Genomic DNA, 25,014 nt, shown 5'->3' with positions numbered 1-25,014 from the left:
CATTTGAAACTGTTGCTACCAGAAGTTTACAAGACCATGTTCCTGACCTTACAGCCTAAAAGTGGGCCTTGAAAAGTGACATTGTTAGTAAGAATCAATGAAGATAGGAACTGACTGTGTGGTGATCTGAGCCAGCTGGTCCACTGAGTTGAAGCCGGCCTGCAGAAAGCTGTCTTCATAGCGCTCCATCTTGATGGCCCTGAGCCATTCCCCCACTGAAGCACACGATGAGAGGGCTAAAGGTGCACGCTGGTCCAGCAGGGGGTAGGACGGCCTGGGGGTCAGAGAAGGGAAACAAAGGGGACCACTTTACACACACAGTCACCTAAACAACAGTGAGGAGCTTATACATGTCCTGCAGCAACATTCCAGTCGACAGGCAGAGGTATAATCTGAGGCTGAGTGACAGACAGGGACAAACAATGGGATTTGTCAGGGGCGGAGTGTCCTCTGCTGCATGTGTCCAGCTGACAGGCAGAATGTGGAGGAAGGGAAACGGGCCCAGCAAGTGTCTGACAGGTCACAGCAGGACATTAAGGTGGTACATAAGATTGGGCAGCAGGAGGCTAATGCCTGTCCTGAGATTATTAGAATTCCAAACAGACACTAAGAGAGGAACATTTTGAAAGGGGAAACATTCTTCCTATTTACTGTCACTTTGATTGACAAGTACTTTGAATGCACATCCGCAAACTCACCCTCCTGCTTCTTGAGCCACTATTTTCAGAGATGCAGGGTTGCGGATCAGCTTGTCCAGGGCACTGACCAGGTCCGCGAAGCGAGGCCGGGCCGAGCGGTCCTTCTGCCAGCAGTCCAGCATTAACTGGTGGAGGTGGGTGGGGCAGTCAGGGGGTGGGGGCAGCCTGTAGTCCTGCTCTATGGCATTGATTACCTGATTTTGATGAAAATACAGAGTGTTAACTTAATTGTATTTAAATCTATTCTAATCTATACCAACAAAATTGTAGAAATCATTGTCAAGAATGGCTCAATATGGCTTTTTTCTAAAACGTACATCCTGGTTGCTCATGTCCCAGTACGGCCGCTCTCCAAAAGACATGACCTCCCACATGACGATGCCATAGCTCCACACATCTGAGGCTGAGGTAAACTTTCTGAACGCTATCGCCTCTGGTGCTGTCCAGCGTATTGGGATCTTACCTCCCTGCATAGAAAAAAAAAAAAAAAAGGTCAGCTCTGCAAAACTTGAAAGAAGAACTGGTCAGACAGGTTTTTGAAAGGACGCTAAGATTCTTAAATAATAACCTTTCTTAATATACAGTATCCTCGAAACAAATTCTATGCAATGCAACTGCTTCATTTCCAATACTAAGCCACAACATTTCCCTGCTGTTCCAGAATGAAGCATGTGTGTAAATGTATATGCGTATGTTTCTGATTGGGTGGAGGCGAGGTCTTTTCACCCCTGCTAATGCTGGAGGCCTGATATGTGAAGGGCATTTCAAATTTAAAGGACTTCATTATCCAACTTTGTCGACCTGCAAACAACTGAATCAAATATTTTTTTTATTTGTCTTTTTGACTCTGATTGTATTGTTTGTGCACTAAATGTACAGTTTATCTGCATAGCAACTTACAAATACAATTATTGTAAAAGTATTGGTTATGTTGGAAATGCAACGAAAAAAGTAATAAATAAATAAATAAATAAATAAATATGAGAGTATGAGTTAATGAAATATATTGGTTCATTAGACTCGTAGATGTAGGTAAAAACTTAATAAAAAAATACAATAATATGGTCTCACCAGAGAGCTGGTGTACGTCGGGTCAGAGGAGTTCTCCTGCAGGAAGCGCGACAAGCCGAAGTCAGACACCTTGCACACCAGGTTGCTGTTGATCAGGATGTTGCGGGCGGCCAGGTCTCGGTGGACGTAGCTCATCTCTGCCAGGTACTTCATGCCCGAGGCGATGCCGCGCAGCATTCCCACCAGCTGGATGGGCGTGAACTGGCTGTCGTTCAGCTGCGGAGGACAGAGACGGCTCAGCTGGAGGAAGAATGAAGTGGCGGTCTGTCTAAATGTGTGAGTGTGTGTTCTTTGTGTGTCGCACTCACCCGCAGAAAAGAGTCTAGAGCGCCGTTCTCCATGAACTCAGTGAGGATCATGACTGGACAGCTGGCGGTGATGATCCCCTCCAGGTGGATGATGTTTGGGTGCTGAAACTGGCCCATGATGGAGGCTTCGGACAGAAAGTCACGTCTTTGTTTGTCAGTGTAGCCTCCTTTCAGCGTCTTAATTGCTACGTAGTTTTCTTTTTTTCCTGGGACCCTCAGCCGTCCTCGACACACCTCCCCGAACTCCCCTGCAGCGCACAGACACATAATAACACATTAGGGCTGTTTTCTTTGACAGGTGTTTATCCCATTAGGAGGGCCAGAGTTGTTCGTGAAAACCTAATGCCTGCTCCCAGCGAGCTGTGCCCTTTAGTTCCCGATGAATGCTCGTTATATTTATCAGTTAATTGTTTTTATTTTCGCTGTACTATTGATTTCTTTCTTAATAAAAAGAAAACAGACAATGGTTTTAAAAGTCACAATAATCAATTTAACTTGATTTGCTTTTAATGGTGTTATGGTGAAAGCAGTAAATCTGTCAGGCTGCAAATAAACATTCAGTCTGTGAGTCCTGAAAAGGGCTGATCAGAACAGAGTTTAAAACATTCGTGAATCATGGGAACAGAATAGGACTCTGGGCCTTACCAGCACCGATAACCTCCTCAATCTTGACAAGGGAAACGTCAATTTCCTTTGCAAATTCTCGCACCGCTTCATTTGGGTCCTCATAGGTGAAGGGGTCGATATAGACCTTGATCCCTGCCAGAGAAACACAAACAGAGTCGTGGGAAAGGAAGAAGCAGAAATGTTAGAGCACTATAAGCAAATACATGAATATGGTCAGATTAAAAAATGATTCATGATGTGAATGAGCTGTAAATCACAGCAGAGGCTCAGTGTGTGTGTCTCTTATCTGTTACCTTGGCCGATGAGGTACTGGTTATTTTTGTCGCTCAGTTCTGGATCCTTTAGTCGGCTGTGTCTGCTGCAGGTAGAGCGATGGGGACAAAGAAAATGAGATAAGGATGGCAGCGTGTTTATCTGAAGAAAGGATGCTTATCAGCTAAATGTGATACAAATCAGCGGCGTTACAATGTGACTGTTAAGATGCAATAACAGCACAATAACAAAGAATCCTGTCTGACTCTTTAATACAGATTTTTATCTTTAGACATCTGGAGCTAACATGAATTGGAGAGGATAAGTAATGTTTGAGCAAAACATGGAAGTGCTATGATGTGACTTTTAATTGTTTTCATAGATATTTTATTTGTTTATTTTCTCATGATTACCTTTGAAAAGCAGAGTTAGGATCATTAGTTTGTAAGTAAGGGAAAGGGGGGGGCTGAAGGAGAGTGTTGAAAGGAGAGTATATTTGTAGGTGTACCTTATGTCATAATAAACAAATCTACAGAATTCACCGTTATTATCATCATAACATGGCTGTATGTATCGTTACTGACAGCGGTTACTTGATGATTTACACCTGCAATATATAGTGAAAAATAGTTTTTAAAAGAAAAACACAATAAGAACAAAGAAAATGAAACAATTTTTAAAAAAGCAAATAAAAGAGCCATTATTAGAAAATAAGATTGGCAAAGAAAAGTAAAGAAACATATGGGTATTAATTGATTCCCTAAGGAAATACTCGGCCGGCGAATGATTCAGTTTCAGACATATTAAAAAAATAGTTCAACGGTACTTTAAGCTCTTTTCACAACTGAACTTCTGAAAACTTCTAGAAGTTTTCTGGATAGCCTGCCCTCACATTTTCCAGAGTAAAAGCATGAAGCAAAAAGGACACTTCGGATGTCACAGTATAATGTATACAACATATCCACAGTTAATAAGAAGGGAGAAGAACGTACTGAAAAGCAGAAGAAATTAAGAAGTAGCTACATTATGTGCACAAAGATCAGAGTACATGTTTTTTTAAACCAGTCTCATGATATAAACACTGCACACTCACTCAACATCATTTATTTTTGACTATAACCTGCTGTATTCCCAAATCGGCTCACCCTGATTTCTTGTGGATATTTTACTAAGAGGCTTGCAGGGAAATGTCTGAATAAATTTGGGATAAAACAGGAGCCATTCTGCATTTCGAGACATTTTCAAGAGTACAGCGCATGTGTGAAGGGAACTTTAAAGACACACACATTTAATAATGTATTCTTTGACAGGAACAGTAGAGGAACAGCCTTTTGTTTGTTCTAAATAATCCCCAGCACATTGATGCACAGTGGCTTGTGGTAACATTGAATACCTGAGCCAACCTCGGTTATCTGCTCTTTGACACGAGCGGCTCTGTTCTAATTCTACAGGAGCAAACTCTTCCCTGCAGGACTGTAACAAACCCTGTAGCTACTGGATCCCTGCCTTCCTCCATTTCTCTCCATCTCCCACCTCATAAGCCTAAAATAGCAATAATGCAACACCCTTGGTAAAGTGGCAGATCTGGGCCTCAGCCGCTGGTTTATGTGTGTGTGTGTGTGTGTGTGTGTGTCACAAGGTCACAGCTATTGTTCTCCTGTCCTGTGGAAACAGGGTTGGGACGCCTGCATCCTGTCTCTCCTTGCCCTCTACCTCTAACGCCATTCCTCTTAACCTGTCTCTCTCTTTCTCACACACACACACACACACACACACACACACACACACACACACACACACACACACACACACACACACACACACACACACACACACACACACACACACACACACACACACACACACACACACACACACACACACACACACACACACACACACACACACACACACACACACACACACACACACACACACACACACACACACACACACACTTTCTCTACTATGGTGCGTCTGATGGCACCCAGCATTATTTACTCAAACAATGACGCCTAAGGAAAACGTTCTAATGAGCAGGATCACTTTTAGCTGTGTAAGCATCATGAGCGTTGCTTTGTGTCTGAGCTGCCTCACACACACAGAAAAAAAAAGGTGTGGATAACAGAGTGCAGATCCACGGTTCATAAGATATGATTGTATAAACAGAAGAACAAAGCAGTGCAAAGCTGTAAAATTGGGGTCACAGTTGTTATTGGTTTTAGATTTCCCCCTTTCTGCCTTTTCCTGTTATTCTGTCAGTTCCTTTCCTTTCCAAATCTACCTTTTATCTCTGCCTCTCTCTTCCCCTCCCCTGGTTCTCACCGTATGCAGTAGGCGGCCACAAAGACGAAAGTGACAAGCAGCAGCATCCCAACAGCGATAAGGATGCCGGGTACCAAGAACTGGGAGGCAGCGTCTTGTCCTGAGAGAGGAGACGGAGAACAAAAGAAAGGAAAGAAAAGGAGACAGACGGAGACTTAGAGTAACGTCGTGATAGAAATCATGACACTAGTGGTACAAAAAAAGCATGAAGAGGAAAGAAAGAGCATGATGGGAATTTATAATATGAAAGAGGCTCAATGCAAGGACACTAACGCAGTACAAGGGCATAAATTCACGACAAGAATAGAATCTGAAAAACCTCCCAAATGCAGATGGAAAAATGTGTTAAAGGGGGAAAAACTAACAAAGAGGACTCTTTCCTACCATCAGGAAGTGTGCGGAAGACAGCTTTAGGACTGAAGCTGCCGTATCCGGCCATGGTGCGCACCCTAACTTGCACCTCGTACTGACTGGCCCTGCGAAGGTCGGTTAGCACGACCTGATTTCTGTTGCTCTCCGAGTAGTGGCACTGATCCTCGCCTCGTCGCTCCTGCAGGATGAAAACGGTGGAAATGAGCTAAACAGGATTACAGGAGAAAATGTGATCGCTGTGGAAAATTCAGATCCAAAACAGATTTCTGTAGGATCATTTACATAATTGAAGGATCACATACTTATAATTGCATACACATTTAAAGTACATTAAAACATAATTACGCTGTCTTTTTTAAAAAACCTTTACTTAGACAGGTAATCTCACTGAGACATGAGGTCTCATTCTCAACAACGACCTGGTCAATGCAGCAACTTAAATATTCAAAGGTTGTAAATTATAGGCAGGAATACACTGCAGCCTTTTTCCACACATACAAGCATGCACCCCTGAAATCTTCCTGAGTTGCCCGTTCATATATTCACCTCACAGCAGGAGTCTTCCCCTGTCAGACAGTAGGGAGAAAGTGGGGCTCGCAGTAAATTTTCCTGAATATTACCTGCTTTGTTCATATCTGTTTACCCCCACCTCTTGTGGAAATGCATTAGAGACTGGCAGGAAAACATCTGGGCAAAGTCTGGGGTAAATAAAATGCTACCCTTTGCACTCACACCTGCAGTACATCCAGAAATGTGTGGGGAAATTACAGGAGTGTGTGAAAAGACAACTTGAGATTTATTTACACCACACAGAGGTGTGGTGAGTCAGTCTGGAGTTAGGTTTGCCTGAGTGTTTTGGTCCGTGCATAAAGATGTCACATGCAACACTGATAGAAGTCTAACTCTTCGAAATGAGATGACTTCCACAAAAAAAAAAAAAAAAAAGGGGCTCTACAGAAAAACATAATTTACAATGTTTTAATATCTGAGTTAAATCTTGACAAACCGCTTATCCCTGTTAATATTATTTTTCCCGGTACTCTAAATTTAAAATCGTAATGCAAAGTACACCGAAAAAACATCCAGCAGGCGAGAATAAAATGTGACCTTTAAGCCTGTCGAGAGACACAGTCAGGTAGTTCTCACCTTCTCGCAGTAGCGGATCTGGTACTGCAGGATGGTGTAGTGCGGCTCAGCTGGGACCAACCAGTGCAAAGTCAGACTGCTCTCTGTGGAGTCACTCTTCCGAATCACAGACACCAGTGACGGCACTGCACAGATGGCAGAAGAATTATAAATACCACGGCAAGTCTCCACTATTTATACCTTTCAATCTTTTCCGCTTCCACCTCTTACCGTCATGGCTCGTGGTGATGTTGACACTGTCACTGGCAGGGTCTCTGCCACTGAGCTGAGAGACCCCGTTGAGCGTCTGGATGGTGAAGGAGTATGTGGTGTGAGGCAGCAGGCCCCACACCTCCAGCCTGCGACTGAGGAGGCCTTGCTGCGCGGGCCGGTAGCTAACGCTGTCTCCGCAGGGGAGGCACGGCCCCTTTGGTGACCGGCACACAGAGCACCTGACTGCATAGGTGAGGTCGGATCTGCCGCCGTTATCCAGAGGCTCGTTCCACTCCAGACTGAGCGTGGTGTCGTTGATCTGAGTGACGATGCTACGCGGTGCCGATGGAGGTCCTATAATGACACACAAAAAAACATTTTGCATTGACTAATTTTCCCAAACAACAGCAAATCAACTTGCTCAAGGCTTCTGTACATTCTGTACTTTTTAATGGTTTCTATACTGTTACTGCTCTAATCAAACTTACATTTAACCTTTAGTCTGTGTTATCTGTTGTGTTTCTGATGCTGTTTATTCTTCCCTATACGTCTCTCTCTTTCTCTCTCTCTCTCTCCTTGAATCCACTTTCTCGGCCCACACAGTCTCGGCAGATTGCTGATCAACACGAGTCAGGTTCTGTTCAAGGTTTCTGCCTGTTAAAATGAGTGTTTGCTCATGAATTTAGATTGGGTCTCTTCGACAGAGACAGAGTTTCTTTTTGTAAGATGTCCTGAGATCATTTTCAAATTTGGCGCAGTATAAATTGAAACTGATTGACTGATCAAAAAGATGATGCGTGCTGATTCGTCCGCTAAGATCAAAAAGGAAAAGAGTTATTCACAGTTAGCTTTAAAGACATTGGCAAAGATTTGGGGGGAAAAATGACTTTTTCTTTGGAGAAGTTCTGGATGACAACTCTCATGTTTGCTCAGTAAACGTGATGCTACACTGAGAGCGTAGCCAAGCTAAAGAGGAGAAACAGCCCAAGTATATTCACATCTTCACACTTGGACTAATTATTCTCATCAGTCCATGACGTTTCAATGGAACCAGAGGAGACTCCAGGAAGTCACTGCTCCGAGACAAGAAAAGAGTCCGTCACAGTATCCCTGTCAAACCAAATATTGATGTTTTTATACTTTTGATCACCCTGGTAATATGAACACTTTATAACATTGGAGGAAAAGGGAGATGTTTTTTCTTTTAGCTTTACACAGGACCAAGCTATCTGTTTCCTCTTATTAGAGTCCCCAGCTCTTTCATGAATACTAACTTAATGATGATGGTCTCGAATTTATTGATGATGATGATGATGATGGTTGTGACGATGGTTTTTGTTTGATAACGATGACTTATAAGATGGTTTCTATACTGATTAGAGCTCTCAAGAACTGCCGTCAATGTTGCACTTTGCCTCTGGTCACTTCCTGTCAGCACCTGTGTGTCCAATCAGACTCAAAGCTGATCGTTTGCTCTTACTGACATTGTTTCCTTTTTCTAGATCCTTGCTTGTGTTGTACTTACTCTCTGATGTACGTCGCTTTGGATAAAAGCTTCTGCTAAGTGAATTGTAGAATTGTAGAATTGTAGAGTCTTTATGCTAAGCTAAGCTAAGCTAAGCTAAGCGCCCCCTTGCTGTTGCTTCATATTTACCTTAAAGACTAACAAAGGCTAATACACCGTACGCCCAGGATATAGAAACTAATCCTTTACATGTCTCTTCTCCTTGTCTGCACAGCAGCATTACTGTCAGGCCCAGGTGTTGCAATTTTCTAAACTTATTAGACTGACTCAGCAGAGTCATTTTTAGCAACATTACACATGACACTGTTGCCATTTTTTTCTTTTGACTGAACACCTTTAGAAAGCACCAGTAGCCATCACCCAAACATTGTCTCATTATTTGGTCCAAACTGTCATCGTATTTTAATATGTAGGAGTCGCTTATCCCTGCTGCAATCACAGTGTGTTAAATTCCTCTATTAAATCAAACTATAATCTCTGCTGTTGTCACTTTGCTGCTGCTTTACCTTTCCGTGACCCACACAGACCATTTGTTTACGTTGAACATGCACGCTGAAGATGTTCTATTCAATCTGTGCATGCAGTCACGAAGCAGAACAATGATCCTGCAGTGGCTCGGCATCCCAGCAGGAGCATATGTGTTGCAGAATCTAACTGGTGCAATTACATTTGTCTAAAACTGGATGATAATGATCACCGTCTGAAGAAGATAGCTATCGCCTCAAGCCAAGCATAACTAAACAGCAATACCACTCAGCAAGTGTGAATGAGTTTCTGTTCCTGCCAAGGAGACAGAGTTTTGTCGCGGAGCCTGCAGCTAACTTAAGTGCTAATAGTGTTCTCATTGGAAACCCAAGTGGGGCAACATCAGAGACAATCTGGGGGCCGATGAATTTTTATTCAACATGTGAAAATGGGATTTTTAGAGGCGATACATTTTACGACTTCACAATCAGAGAGCACTTTATTAAAATAAGTAAGGCTGTCACAGTGATGTAAAACACTTCTTCTCAGGATGGAGAAGTCTGCATGATTTACTGACGGCCCGCTTAGTTCGTAATTTTTCAGACAAATTGAAAATATAAGCGATGAGCAGAATTCTTCAGGCAATCCGCCACAATAACAGAATAAATAATTGGAATGGCTTCATTATGAGATAAATAATTAAGATTACACTTTTTGCAATTACAGTTATCAGCAGTGGATTTTTAGTCCACCCTGATATCACACCTGCACAACACAGGAAGTCTCTGCAGCACGATGCCGTTCCACATCGTTTCTCATCCTCTTTTTATGGCTATCCCTAAATAGTGCACCTAATTAAAAAGTCCCTCCCATTCACACCAGCAACATGTGGCTCAATTGAAATTCCTGAATCCGCTTAGAGGTGTCACTCGAGACCATCAATGCCTACTCCACTTTAGAGGGAAAGCCACCCCCCCACCAACAACCTGTCACAAAAGACATGCATCTCAATGCCCAGCAGCAGCACAAAGGACACAAAGCAGATAAGAGGAGTTTGGCTAAATGACCTCAGAGGAAAAGCAAAACCGCACCAGAGACTTAAAAAAAAGTAAAGAAGTGCACTAGGGAAGGAAGATTGTGGAAACAGAGCAGAGGATGATTTTGTTGTTTGACATCGAATTTCCCCCTGGGATTAATAAAGTATTATTACTGATCCTAAAATACTTGCATGCGTATTTGTGCATTAGTACTGATTTTGACTTACTAGTGCATGGAGCATCAGGGGCGTCTGTCTCCGAACGCAGGTATCCAGAGCGACACGCACACACAGACGAACCCCTGGTGGTGGCGTGGCTGAATCCCGGACAGCCTGTGCACTGTCCCTCTGCGCCCGGCTTGAACTGACCTATAGGACAGGCTGAGGACAGGAAGGGAAAACAAATTAAGGCGAAAAAATGATTACGATTCAGAACAGTTCACAAAATCTTCACGCCCACGGTGTCCCTGACAGACCGAGGTCAAAGTGTTCAAATACAGGTCGGTCTTATTTTCAGGGTAATTAGGTGGCAGATGGTTGCAGATTGACAGGCAGAGCAATATAACGAGGGCTATAAACTGAACACAATCACAGTAATGAATGTGAGAGTAACAGTCAATTTAGTGAATAAGCCAGTCTGTCATTGACATGCTGCTTATCATTGAATTTACCCAAACCACATGTAAATGTTGAGACCAATCTGACAATTTAAAAAGTACAACAAAAAAGATAACATTGAAAATTTACACATTTTGTGTTATAAAAATAGTAATTAGTTACATCCGAGGTTGAACCCATTCTCTTCCTATTTTACAGACTGTCCTCGGTGTGAATGTGCAATGAGCCGTCACCTCATGAGGCCTCATACACTCACTGTATCCTGCAGTGTTTACAGTGTGTGTTCAGCGTGTTGAAATGAAGCTCCAGCTGCCGAGTGAGAGGAATCAAACAATAAACTTTCACACCATGCCCGCCATTGTTACAGTCAAAACCGACTTGTGTTGCAGGGCCGACACCACTTTAACTGACGTTTCGCCTGCAGGACTTTCCCACCCGGGAGAGATTTATTGGTGTGTTGCCGGGTGCTGCTGCATATCATCACCTGTTTGAGGTTGTTAAAATGTAAACTATAAAAGTCTAAATAAAACACGATTACTAACTTGGGCACTTTAGAGCTCGTATTTCCTTAAATCTCACGGTTTTCTGCTGTTACTATAAGTCACTGAAAAGCTTTTTAATTTGTGTACAGCAGTTTATATCAAGGTGGTTACCTTGTGCCGCTTTGTTTGATTTGATAACATCGACACATGGGAAACATAGCCTTCCTATGTAGACGTATTTATAGCCTCCTAGAGCTTTACTTCAAAGATGACGTTTAAATATTGTAATCAAGCTCATCTGTGACACTAAATCCTCCTGACAGCCTTCATAAGTTTTACATTAAAAGGCTTGTGTTTGACCCAGAAAATATATGTTTTGTCTATAGGAGATAAAGGCGTTACAGCGGAATTAATCTAATAGTAAACCTCGACGACAATTTCATTTTCTGAAATGACCGGCCTTCAAAAGAAAATTAACTGTTCAATCTTTCTATAAAAGGCAATTTCCCTTTATGGTCTGGGGAGTTTTCTTCCTCAAAGCTCTCCTCAGCAGAAAACAGAACGCTGGAAATGCCAACCCCGCTTCACCAGAAGCAAAATGTCGGAAATGAAATTTTTGTTATGAAAAATCATTATACCTCCCACGGAGATCAAACTGAATCCTACCTTCAAACCAAGACGGATGCAAGCATGCACACATTTTCCAGAGAAAACATTTCCCCTTATGTTGCTTTGTTTTCAGTGCTCGACATTGGTCTGTGTTGGTGTGTTGCAGCGAGTGTGCGTGAGTGTGCGCATAGGGGGCTGTTCATGCGCGAGGCTTGTTAATTGGACTCATTAGACAGAGCTGCTGCACTGCTCCAGAGAGAATCCCACTGCTTCTTCTTCCTTTTTTTTTTTTTTGTCTGCCTCGGCTTTGATGTTCTAAAAGTGATATGATCTTTACCTCGAGCGTTCCCCTCCGCTCGCTCTCTTCACCTCTGCGGTTGCTCCTGTGCTCCCTCTATCACCGTTGAAGCAGGAGTTGTCGCAGCAGCAAGCCTTTGACCCCGCTCTTCCTCTCTGAGATAAGTGCTGCTCCACCTGACCTCTCTCTTTCTCTTCTCCCCCCCCCCCGTGTCAGAGCCAGTTCCCCTGCCTCATTAACTTCCCCTGCCTCATACTTCCTCTCTTCAACCCTCAGCGTACCCCACCCTCATCTTACCATTGTTTTCTTGTTTAGTCTGCCTGCTCTGCTGCCTCTGTGGGTGTAGTCTACATACATATTTGCACATACGCTCTAATTTTGCTTACCTGTGCATCTTGTGTTTCCTTCAGCGTGTTCGAATCCCGGTTTGCAGGCGCAGGAGGTTGTCGGCTGGCCCACCCACTGGCCGTCTTCCCCGCAGAAGAGCTTAGGCGGCCGAGGTCGGGGCCCCTGCTGCTCAGCGTTCTCCACGCACACACCCTGGGACTCCTGCACCAGAGTGCGAGGAACCGTCTCAGGGAAGGAGGAAAGTGCGCTGACCAGTGGAGGACACTTCTTAAAGAACACCCTGACGGACAGCAGGGCCATGGAGGCGCCCTGAGCCTGGAAAGCCAAGTAGAAGCCTCTCTTGGAGAGCGGGCCGAGCCTCAGGGTCTTGACGTTGAATTTTTTCTCCCCGTCCTTCCTGAGGAGAAAGTCTGCAGCCACCGTGTCCACCTAAGAAGGAAGAGAAAAGGTCTTATGTAAGGTTCCGATTCAAACGCACAGGATGCACTCTTACAAAGGAGCAGCCTGGCTTATTTTAGCCCATTACCTCCAAATCACATGTGCTTTATATTACTGAACTTTTTCCCAAAGCATACCACTGGGGTTGTAGATTGATTTACTACCTATCTACAAGCCATTGTTTCCCATTTGTTACAGTGTGCTTTGAACCTTGACTTGCGGGGATTTGAAATGTGCTTGGGAGCAAAATAATTCATCACAGTGAACATTTCATCACTTTTATTGTTCTGTCAAAGTTACATTATGAAGGGGGTAATGAAGCCGTAGTACAGGCACCATTTTGTAACCTCTACGCAGTGCTGTGTTCAAGGATGCTACGATCTCTGAGGTTTGACGATGAGATGACAAAAAAAACAAAAAAAAAATCTCGGAGTTCATAAGCTATATTTGTGAGGGGAAATGAAACCTCGAAGATGTACAGAAGTTAACACCAAAGTTGTAAAAACAGATTGAATGCACAGACAGAGGAGGGTTTCAATAACAGTTGTTGCTCCCACGAGACAATAAACATAACTCAGACGTAGACGTAAAGAGAGCCGATATCAACTGTAATAAATGTAAAACTTAAGCTACATTTTGTTTCCCTGCGAGCTGAGTTGATATATTTAGAAAGGAATGGAAGCTAAGAGTCTATTAGAGATCATTCTTGAAACTAAAGTGTGCTTTGGACAAGAACACAAGCAGATATTTATCGAACGCTACACATACATGGAGTAAAAAAAATGCCAAACCTTAGTGGATGAAATGTGGATAAGGAAACAGCCTTTTCCATTGAAGAACAAAGGTAATAACTTTTCTAATTTGTGAAGCCCTTGAAGAGCTTTTGTAATGTCAAACTTTTGCTTTATTTGATCATGCGCTGCTGTTCTTTTTTACTTTCTGCATTTTTTTTTCTTTTGTTTTCTTTAAACCAAATAAAAGGGTCCTATTGGGACGTATGATTAGTCTATTATGAAGTCGGAGGATTAATAAGGAACAGATTTATTTGGAGCACAGTATGACTTAAACACAGCAGAACATTCTTGATCCCACACGTCCCATGATGCAGTGCAGTTCTTTTTTTTCTCCCCTCACTGGGCCCATTGTGACTGATTATCTCCAGTGTCTCTGAGAGACTCTGCACCCTCGACGATATGGGTGATTTTCTTGGTTTTAAACACTTAATCAGAGCAGCTAAAGAGTATTTGATGATTAATCAGTAAGACTAATGGTTGGAAAAAATAAACAAGCATCTGTTTTTATTGGCTTGGGTTTTATCTGGAGTGATTGTTTCAGTCATTATCCAGGAAACAACGCAGCATTTTGAACGCTGACTGCTATTATATGCATTTTAGAAACCAAATGCTTTTACAATCAGTTGATTTGTCTATAAAGAAATAAAATATAGGTTATATCCTATAGTTAAATGTGTTCTCACAATAGTTCTGCAAGGCTGAATATTGTATTTTGGGTTTTTATGGCATGCTTCTCTAATGAGCACCTTCAATGTGTAACGTCAATTTTAACAGCGTGTTGAAAAGAATCATTCCTTTAACAACCACAGAGAGCAATAATGTGTGATGATAATAAACATCATCACAGTGAGCATTTAGGACTATTTTAAATTTAGCACGAGGGTGGTCGTGTGCGCACCTTGACGTAAGGGTTCTCCATCCATGGCGGGTAGGTGTAGGTGGCCTCGTTGGAGTCGGACTGGTAGTAGTACAGGTTGAAGGTCTCCTTGCAGCTGCGGTGGTGGGTGCTCCTGGATGAGCACTCCATCATGGTGAAGCGCAGCTCCACGTAAACCTGAGACGCTCCCCGACGCTGGATGAAGCCGCTGCGCAGCCAGTGGCTGGTGGAGCTGTTGGTCTGCAGGATCTGATAGATCCTCACGCTGTTGTTCTCCTCGTCCAAACCGCTCACCTCCTCCCACTGAGAGAGGAGAGCAAAGAGACATTTTAAATAACATGTGACCCAGATTATTGACCGTTTGTTCAATCCTCCTGTAAACCTGACCTGACTTTTACTGGAGCCTCCACATGATTTTGACATTCAAAATCCTTTTTGTTAGAAGAGTGTTTGCAGTTTGTGTTGGCTCTGTGCTGCTCTGCACCTGTCAGAGGCCCAGGGGACAGATGTGGCCTGCAGTGGATTGTGATCCAGTCCAAGTTTAAATCTGGGTTGTTAAATCACTCCTCCTGCTGAGCCGCAGCCAAGCTAGTGTGACTACAAGTCTCTCTTGTCAAACAGAGCACACAGTAACCCCGACAGACACAGCTCTCATCCTCCAACACACATCCAGAGCGACATACAGAATACAGAGGGGATATCACAAAAATGGATGAAGTGGAAACCCCTACAAAGAATTCTACATTTGTTGGGGAGCCAAAAGCTACAGAAAAATGCTTTAATGTTTGACTTCGGAGTCAACAGTAAACATGTTCACCATCACCATGTTCCCCAGAGCGGGAAACAAGCGGCACATTTACATACTCGAGGCAGAATTTAGCAGATTTGCTGAAGTTGAGGCTCAAAAATTCAGTTATGTAAATATGTAAATCTTTAAAAATCCATTTGCAGATGATGTGTTGAGTGAGGCAGAATACTGGTCTGAATGAATTACAGTGCAGCCGAGCACTGAGAGCCGGGTGCTAAACTCTTGAGGGGAGAATCTCCCTTTTTAATCCTTCAAAATATAAATACTATAGTATATAGAGTTTGGCAGCACATATTCCCGTAGATGTTTTCTGTGAGGAACATGTACAAAACATCCCGCAGGGCTCAGCTGGATTTGACAAAATCATTTAAAGAAATGACTCAAAATGTGTTTTGAATGCTGAGAGAGAATAGAGTGTATGTATGTCTTAACGCCATCTATGACACATACAGTCGTAGGTGTTTTTATTTAAGACACACTGAAAATGTGTCAGATTATGTAACGTCTCAGGCAGCATCATTTGAAAAACAGTCATGTGCACATTTGATATGACTTATTGAATAAGTTCATATTTTATTAATGTTGTTTAGGATTTATGTGAGGCCAGTCACAGTTAAAGAGGCTGCATGATTCATTCAAAATTCACATTAAAGATTTTTAATTGCCAGCCATATTTGACATGTTTGAGTTAAGAAAATGTTATTACTTCCACACCCGTGCTATCTTGCACCCGGGGGCCTGTGAGAGACCTGTGTGGTAAAACATGTAACACTCGTAACACCCAGTTGCAGCTCTTCTCGCACGACTTCATTCTGCAACTTTAATTACACACCACTGAGGAACTTTCAGGTCGTGTCGATTTTGGCGCCCCCTGTGGACAAAGCATGTAAATTCCTCTCGTTGCAAATCTTTTCCCGCATGTGTGTGAGTCGTGTTTAAAAAAAAAAATAATAATCTCCTGCTACTTTATTTCAAATGTCAAACTGAACTCACATTGAATCTTTGACATGTGAAATAATTAAAGAAAAACAGGCTGTATCTACAGTGTGCTGTTAATTGCCTTGTCTGACACCTTCCCCACAGCAGGGGTGACAAGCTTATAAAATAACTACTCAATCTTCTCTCTGATGGTCTTGTTTGCTTTTTTTTAAAGCCACAAATAGACATCAGAATTCATTACTGTATGTATTATAACCAGTTTTTAAACCCCTCACAGGAGCATCACAGCACAACGGTATACTTTTCTTTCAAATCGTTAACAATCACAATAAAAACAATTTTTTAAAGCTTTAGTTTGTCTTCTTTTTCAAATTGAACAGCCAGAATTTACAGACAGTTGGCAGCCAATTTCTACTATGTGCCCATCAAACTCCTTCAGAGCTAAAAATAAATAACCATATATGAACCTTTTTTTATGTCCTTGTGTTTTGATGCAGACTGCTCATGGCGTCTCTCCGCTGCTGCCTGTCACTGTTGACTTAAATCACTGTTTTCTACTCTTTAGTGTTATCTTATTAAACACAATCCAGCCCTACTTTTGACATGTGAAGCTTTTCATAAACAGATTCAGTTGATAAAAAGCTCTTATATCTTTATAGTTGATATAAAGAGCATAAGGCCTGTTTTTCTTTGCATCTTAATCAAAAGCACAGACATGTTTGCGGAGTATTTTCTGTCCACTTTCTTGCCAATGTTACTGTAACTGTTTTCCTTCAGCAAACTTTAGCAGCTTTGGTCACTGACTCTTCTGGCAGAAATACCAAAGCAACCGTCCTCCAGCTGATCAAATTACAAATATGTCTTTTCCTGGCAGCCAGTGTTCAAATTGTGGGCAGCCAGTGACTTCAACTCCAAGGTTGGTGGGATAAATCAAAGCATCTGCTTTCAATACTCTGTGAATTCCATATTGGCTCTGACGTTTCCTTTATTCTGTCAGTTACCTGCCATATATGGAGTTCTTTTATAGCCAAAGTAACAAAGGAGCAGCTGGAATCCAAAAATCCCCTGTCATCGAGCTGTGTGTGTGTGTGTGTGTGTGTGTGTGTGTTAGTAATGCAGATAACCCGGAGGGGTCGGGGTCACGTACCTCGGGTTTGGTGTTTGAGTAGATGGTCCACCTGAGATCTGATGTTTCGGTCTTTGTGTTCATCAGGACCTCTGTGAAAGAGATATAAAGTTACTCACAGCTGGACACACAGAAGAGCGACTCAAATGAGACACGTTTAGATTCAGAGAAACACATAAATGAGTTTAAAATAACAGAGTGAACATAATTCAACTCCCAAGCGGCCGGCCAAGTATCAGCTGTGGCTTACTCTGGGATTAGGGGGGGGGGGGAGATGGAGTTTCACCAGTCAATTACATCAACAGAAACATTCCCACTACCCCCTTAAAAATTGTCTTCCCCTCTCATGTTTGTTTTTATTCGCCTTCTTGGCTTTAACGTTCCCAGAGACGCACCGTGCCTGTGGCCACACTAAACCTGGTGAAGCGGCCTTTGCGGGGACAAATAGCTGAAACAAAAAGAATCGAAACAGACTGACACGGGTACAGATGCACAGACGAGCGCACAGACACGCCTACAGTATGAAGATTTAAGCCCGCCTAGTCACGATCTGTGATTACAATAGAATTGATCTTTTATAATCTTTTGAAGGGCAAGCTGCCAACTCGCAAACAATCCCGAGTGTTTTGCTATGATTCAGTATCCTAATAAAAATCTGAGAGACTCTTGGAGTGCACAAGACTTGATGCCGAGTTAAGCTACGGTGAAGGCGCTGCTTTTTTTTTTTTGTCTTCTTCCAGGCTGTCTGTGCAGATTGTCTCAGCTGAATTGTGTGACGATTGTTTGCACTGCCAGGATGGGGTTTTTGTTGTGTCACAGGCTGGCTTTTAGAGCCCTGCATGTTCCCTGCAGACGCTCATCTCAAAAGGTGAGGCGGCTTGGTTTGAACAATAAACAGGATTTAATGCGGCTCTCCGGCGTGACATGATCAAGGAGAGCACCTGCACGGAGACGGATGCCGGAGGAAATGGAGAGTTTCACAGTGAGTTTATCGTTGGGTTTATTGAGAGGTTTTGTTGAATTAGGATCCCAATATAAGGGTCAGCAGTAAACTCTGCCAACACCATAATCCCAGTACACACACACACAAACACACACAAATACAAAACTTCATTCTCCCACAATGCTTTTAAAAAAACATCAGATTTCATTTGTTTTCTTCCATGATTGGTTTTGCATGTCATACATAATATTAAAGTAAAAGTGGGTTTTTTTTCATTCTATGAAATGATTTAGTCAAAAATATTTAATTAATAGGGGGCACAGGTAGCCTAGTGGGTAGTGTGACCGCCCCATATGCGGAGGCTGTGGTCCCTCCAGGCGCGTGGCCCTGGTTCGAGTCTGACCTGTGGGTCCTTTCCCGCGATCCAAAAGTTAACGTTAAGTTAGGTCGTTCTACAAAACACACACAAAAGCCTTTACATTCATTTCTTGTGAAATACGAGATGTTCACTCAATGTCTATTTCTACAGACACCCTCCCTCACACGTTGGGCAGGAGGGGTGTGGCAAAGGCTTTAGCAAATACAGTAACAGCACGCAAGGTGTTAGGACAGACTTGGCAACCGCATGTTAGATCGTAAACGGGTTCTCTACAGGACGCTACTGTGGGCACTGAGGCTCGGAGGAGGGCCCAATATAATGTGTAGATATTATGACTACAAATTATTCTCTTTAGTCCCTTTCACATTGCCAGCTCAAAGAAATGTAAACCGGTCATGCCTCGTCTGTAATGTACGACACACAGAGGTGTAATGGTGGGACAAAGTCATTAAGTCACTGAGCAAGAACTGGAAGTAAAAGAGGGCCAAACTGTGTCGCTGTAGACATCACAGCCTGGCAGGACAGGGTTTGTGTGTGTGTGTGTGTGTGTGTGTGTGTGTGTGTGTGTGTGTGTGTGTGTGTGTGTGTGAGAAGATCGCACTATTTCTTTGCACATCGTAAAACAATGTAAAATCACACACCGAGACACTAATTTTATCCCGTTTCAGGGTTCAGTGTGAAAGTATAAAGGTGATTTGGCGGCCGAGCCTTGTTACAGTGTTGCAGGTGGATCTCAGTGTAAACAGGGCCGTTAATCTTCAGGCAGCGGTGAAATAATCTGTCTCATCACTGTCCACAATAAATTGACCGACGTAAAACAAATCAGCAATTTTTGAAATAAAAAAAAACATTTATTACCACTAAATGATCAATAACGCTCGGATGTGATATGCGAGACATTTCTGAGTCCGTCTGTATTCTCTGGGTTTAACTGATCGCTGAGAGTTTCCTGTGAAACTCTGCATACAGAAGGAAAGCAACATGATGAAGATATGAAGGCTGCAGGGACTCCGCGTGCTCTATGAATATATCTTACACAACACTGTTCAGCACAAACACTTGTAGTATTTTACAAAAATAACCAAAACGCCCACAGTAACTAATCTCTGTGATCCTGTGCAAAGAGAGAGGCAATCACATCCACCACTTTACCAACCCACAGCCCAATAAAATACACATCAAGGCTCAAAGAAATCCTCACGTGACACAGAATCAGACTCGCGCTTCCTACCGAGACAAAATGTTCGCTGCAGACGTACGCCAACGTTCGACACTAAGGAGCGTCAACGTGCTTGGTTTAAGATCCTGCAGATAAATGTGGTCTCTTCAGGATAGTTCTCTAGACTTTGCCTCCGTTTCTTCTGAAGATGTATTCCCTCTACTTCAAAACATGTTTCATTTCCACACAGGAACATTTGAATCCAAAATAATTAACAGTGAGAGAACAAGTGCTTCAAGTGGAAGGAGACATCTGGTATCATCTCCAAATATCCGAGTCGTTATAACCTCGTTTTTCCATAATGGATTTCAATGATCTCTCAATCAGGCCTCTGTTAATGTAATGCATGTCCTCATCCAACAACCCACACACACAAACACAGAAATACACAATAAACGCAAAATGCTTACGTTTCTCAATCCCACTTTACTGCCATACAGCCCAATGACTTTAATCCTTTGCCTCTCAGTGTCACTTTGTCGTTCCCATCACAAACCTGACCCGTCTGCTGCTCAGCGTATGACATTAGTGACCTGACGTCGGTAATTCTCAAGGATGCACATGCAGCAGCTTCCTCCTTCTACCACACTGAGAGGGGACTGTGTTAAATCAGTGACTTTTCTACATATATGAGCTGCTCCCCTCTGTGTGTGACGCTGGCTGATTTACCGGTGAATTCTAGTCTTCATGCAAACTGTTATTCAACGTCTTCAAATAGACAGTGAAGAAACAAACTTTTATTTTTAACAAGTTTGGAACATCTTGTCACGGTGGCCGTAGTCCTTTCATAATTATCATTTCAACACTAAAAAAAGACACAAGAAAGAAGACGTCAGGAGGAGTGAGCTAAGCCGCTAACATTAGCTTGTGTCCTCTGACTTGGCTCGTTTTTAGGTCAAGATTCCTTCAGTGATCATCGTTCACAGGGTGTTTAACGAGAACACGGTTAACGTCCGGCGTCTTAACCACAACAACATATATCCAAGAGGAGAGGTCATAAAGAATGATTGAAAACTGTAAATTAAGCTGTTTCAGGTTAAAATTCAGAGTTTTGCCAACGCTATCCAGCAGACAAAAGTAAGTCTACTGGAGGCTTCTAACCAAGTGGCCACCTATTTCGATATCATCTACCATCTGTGGAGGATTACTGTACTTCCATTTCACTATTAGTTTCTTGCCACTCGTTTTCACTTATATTTTGTGTCTCTTAAAATCCACATTCTCTGACGATAGCTCAAACAATGCTTTGCAGCTGGAAGTCGGGTTAAAGTCCTGCGTTATGTTTGCAACAGAAAACCTCAAACTAACCTCCTGTAGTTACAACTTCTGCTGTTTGAGAGACTCTTTGATTAAAATCTACATCTGGTAAAGATATTTAATCGTTATGGCTTTGACTTTTATCATGATCCCCGATGGAGACTGTTCCATTTCCAAGCCCTACATGCATCTTGCACTGTTCCACTGTAAAACCGCAGATGCACACCAGCATTATGACAACAATCTGAGGCCATAAAAAAAAGAAAGACAGATGAGTGCAGAGAGAGAGAGAGACAGAGAGAGAGAGAGAGAGAGAGAGAGAGGAGGGAAAGAGGAAAGAGGAAAGAGGTGGAGGAGCTGGAGGATAATTGGGTGACAAAGTGCAGGTCGGTGCTTTCCCAGCTTTCAGTCGAGCACGAGTTCACTCCAGTGTAATTTTAAAAAACCACCTTTATAACACTAAGGCTGTACTTTTGAGGCCGACCTGTCTCCACCTTTTTCATGCACACCTGCCTCCGCTGCACATGGAGAAACACACACACACGAGGCACTCGTACACACCCCGCGGCACGGTAATCACTGTTTATCTCTGCTCTGTCATTAAGCTTTATGAGACAGGATGCATGAGTGTGAGTGTTTCTATGAGATGGTGAGTGTTTTTCGATTATGTGCATGCACAGCCTTGCCTTTCACTGAGGTACATTCAGACTTAAACTCTGTTAGAGGAAGCTGCAGTTTCCCCTGCATTCTTACAGCAGCGGCGGCGGCGGCCACCCACAGCCGGAAAATTGCCCCCAGTGCTATAAAAATGTATGAACAATGAAAACTCGTCATCTGGCCCCGTGTAACACCCAAAACAAACAATTGTACAGTGATTACAGTACAATCAGCATCATGAGGAGACACTGGAGAAGTCTAAACTGATCCTGGTGCAGCAGAGGAGACAAGGACTCAGCCTTCGAAAAAAACAACCTTTGGGGAGAGGATTTAAAAAATATATAGGCATACAGAACTGGATGAATACGTTTTCTGTAGACCGACCAGGAGGCAGCAGGATTATATGTGAAGATGGGGGAAACAAATCTTTATTTAAAAGGATGAAAGATGCTGTACTTAATATCTCTGTGTTGTACTTGTTCATATCTTATTCAACCCTAAGTCTCTTTTTTGTTAAATAAATACATCAGAATGTGTACCACCTTTTTCTCTTACCTATGTCAGCCATGATTCATCATTATGTCTTTATTATCATTGATTTCTATTATAGTCCTCATCTCAGCGGCCGTGGGTTCGAATCCTACCTCGGCCCTTTCCTGCATTTCATCCCCCACTCTCTCCTCCCAACATTTCCTGTCTCTCCTCAGCTGTCCTATCCAATAAAAGCAAAAAGGCCCCAAAAAATATCTTGAAAAAAATTAAATAAACTTGAACAACAAAATTTGGAATTCATGAAAGTATGGACATTGACCGTCTTTTTTTTTTGCAATTAGTCACTACAAGGAAAGTCTGACTTAAATGAGGTTAGGTATCGGTGATAGTGATCGTATAGTTTGAACTATAATCCTTACATCGTGATGAAGAAAATCAGCAAATGAGAGGGTAAGAGTTTTTCTGTATGAGCGTCAGACAACAATAGAGGGTGTTGTATGCAGTTTCCTTTGAAATGTAAAACTTGACCCTGTATTTTTCATTTAAAGTGGAGGGGGGGGAGCGAGTGTGTTTGGAGGAGGGGGGGTGCTTCACAGCAAACATAACACCCTCAGTTTCTATACAGCTGTCTTCGTGCTTTAACAACTGACCTCAAACCTGAGAGCAGGAACCATTAGCGCCAAATCCCTGTTTCACTATTCTTCAATTTTGTGGTCATCTCTTTCCCCGCATGCCCTTTCCCTCCCTTTTCTCCACTTTCTCTGTGGCTCTTGGGAGTCTGATAGGGAAATTACAGGCCTGTGAACATTTGCCCTGCTTCAGCCACAATTAGAGCTCATTTTAATTAAAGAAACAGAGTGCCAATTACCGTCACACACACCTCGAGAAAAAAAAAGAGCTTTTTTTAGATGACAAATAGAAATTAGAAAAACTCGATGAGTTTATCAGTGATGACATGTTATGAAGTGATTTTATTTCTATGAAGACGTTTACGCAATACATGTAATAAATCATGAACTGCTGAGCTCAAGAATCACATCTGCTTTTATAGTCATTTTTTGGTGGTTTGGGACCTACAGCTGCTACAGTTCATGAACATTTAGGCCTTCGTTTGGAGTAGAAAAATAATTTCTTGATAACAGAGTTATTATCCTCCAGGTGGACCTCGAGAGTGTGTTTCATACTGCTAGCATGTGTTTTACATTTGGCTAAGCCGGTACCCTGAAAACAGACGTGCTTGTAGGAAGTTCTGGGCCTCGGGAAAGTCGATACCTTCATGTTTCACATTGATGTTGAAGAAATAGTACTGAAGAGTTGGATGAAAGTATGACTAACACTCTACAGCTACATCTGTACATGGTTAGCCTAGCTTAGCACAAGGGGTGGGAAACAGCTAGCCTATGTCAGTCCCAATGACAGAAAATGAAAATCCAGTCCCATTTTTTCACCATTAAACATGTAAGGACTTCTTAGTTAAGTCCATGATGGTAAAAAAGAATTCATTACATTCCTCTTTCACACATGCAGTCATGATGATTTCTAGAACATTTTCATATTTTCCTGAGTTGTCCATTCACACATGCACCTCACAGCTCCACATTTTCTTTGTCCCCTTGTTTCCTTTCCTTGATAGGGAGTCTCAGGAGACAGGGCATGACTTAAAAAGGATGCTGTAGAAATCGCTGTGTTGATGTTTTGCAATATATTTCAGAAAAAGAGAGAAGCAGCAGTCTGACACTTATGATGACAGTTTTTGCGTTATTGGACATATTCACAGAATTAATGGTAAGTGGTAAAGAACATAGTGGCAAAAAAAAAAACAGCTTCATTATGTGCACAAATATCCCACCAGCTCCTCTCCTGTTGCAGGGTATAAACGTCATCACACCCACAACACTTTCTTGCACTGAATTTCCCTGAGTATTTCTGTACCTACTGCATTTTCACATCAACCTAAATTCTTAAGGAAATGTAACTAAGATGCTTGCTGGACAAATAGTAGGATAAAGGCAGGGTGAATAAAATCTGTGGTTTGCATTCAAAGCTGCAGCCTGCCCCCAAAACAAATGTCAAGAAATGATCAGGAGTGCAGTGCATGTGTGATCGGGGCTATACTGTACAGATGGGTGTACTTCCTGAAGTGTTTTCCTTTCCTTCAAGAAATCCTTTATTCTGTTTCTTTCCTCTTCATACTGTAATAATCAGTTGTTTCAAAGTGAGGCTGTTATTTGTACCTGGCTAACCACGGGTGAGACGAATGCAGTATTTGGTATCAACACATTTTGTCTAAATTACTTTTCAAAATGTGTCTTATTTCAATAAATACTAGCAACGTTTTTTCAAGGTAAAACTGAACAAATGCTACCAAAACAAAGTTGATTAGTCGTCTTGTGCTTTTTTTTTTTTTCAACAACCTCCACACTCAGGTTTTCTACTATACTGCAATGAAGAACTCAAACGAAAGGAAATTGTGATTTTTCTTCACGTGTCCCGGCCTTGTTTTTCAAAGTGTAGGTTATTGTGTGCACGTGAACATGGAAACTTATGCCCAGAGTGTGTGTTTGTGTGTGTGTGTGTGTGTGTGTGTGTGTGAACGCTGTTTGTGTGTCTTCGACAGAGTTTTGTCTAGGGAGATTAGGCCTCGGCTTCCCGTAGTTCTTATTCCCTTCCTGTCTCCCTGTTTTGGTGGTGTTGGTGGTGGTGGGGGCCGGGC

At 42.5% G+C, this 25,014-nt stretch overlaps 1 protein-coding gene across 1 annotated transcript in view; it reads right to left on the bottom strand.

Moving 5' to 3' along the window:
- The window catches only part of ephb4a (eph receptor B4a), a 43,375-nt gene that overhangs the window by 3,610 nt on the left and 14,751 nt on the right, over positions 1–25,014 (bottom strand). The window contains exons 2-16 of the mRNA XM_065963273.1: positions 17,376–17,446; positions 14,503–14,784; positions 12,411–12,801; positions 10,246–10,398; positions 7,010–7,345; positions 6,800–6,924; positions 5,666–5,831; positions 5,282–5,381; positions 2,998–3,062; positions 2,723–2,836; positions 2,078–2,325; positions 1,770–1,985; positions 1,016–1,165; positions 699–892; positions 116–274 (exon numbers count right to left, since the gene is read on the bottom strand). Coding sequence (XP_065819345.1) covers positions 116–274; positions 699–892; positions 1,016–1,165; positions 1,770–1,985; positions 2,078–2,325; positions 2,723–2,836; positions 2,998–3,062; positions 5,282–5,381; positions 5,666–5,831; positions 6,800–6,924; positions 7,010–7,345; positions 10,246–10,398; positions 12,411–12,801; positions 14,503–14,784; positions 17,376–17,446 — 2,770 coding nt within the window. The remainder of the gene's footprint in view (positions 1–115; positions 275–698; positions 893–1,015; positions 1,166–1,769; positions 1,986–2,077; positions 2,326–2,722; positions 2,837–2,997; positions 3,063–5,281; positions 5,382–5,665; positions 5,832–6,799; positions 6,925–7,009; positions 7,346–10,245; positions 10,399–12,410; positions 12,802–14,502; positions 14,785–17,375; positions 17,447–25,014) is intronic.

Source organism: Labrus bergylta, chromosome 14 (genome assembly GCF_963930695.1).
Source record: "Labrus bergylta chromosome 14, fLabBer1.1, whole genome shotgun sequence".
Classification (NCBI taxonomy): domain Eukaryota; kingdom Metazoa; phylum Chordata; class Actinopteri; order Labriformes; family Labridae; genus Labrus; species Labrus bergylta.
The sequence above is the reverse complement of the archived record's forward strand: the minus strand, read 5'-3'. Positions and strand labels throughout refer to the sequence as shown.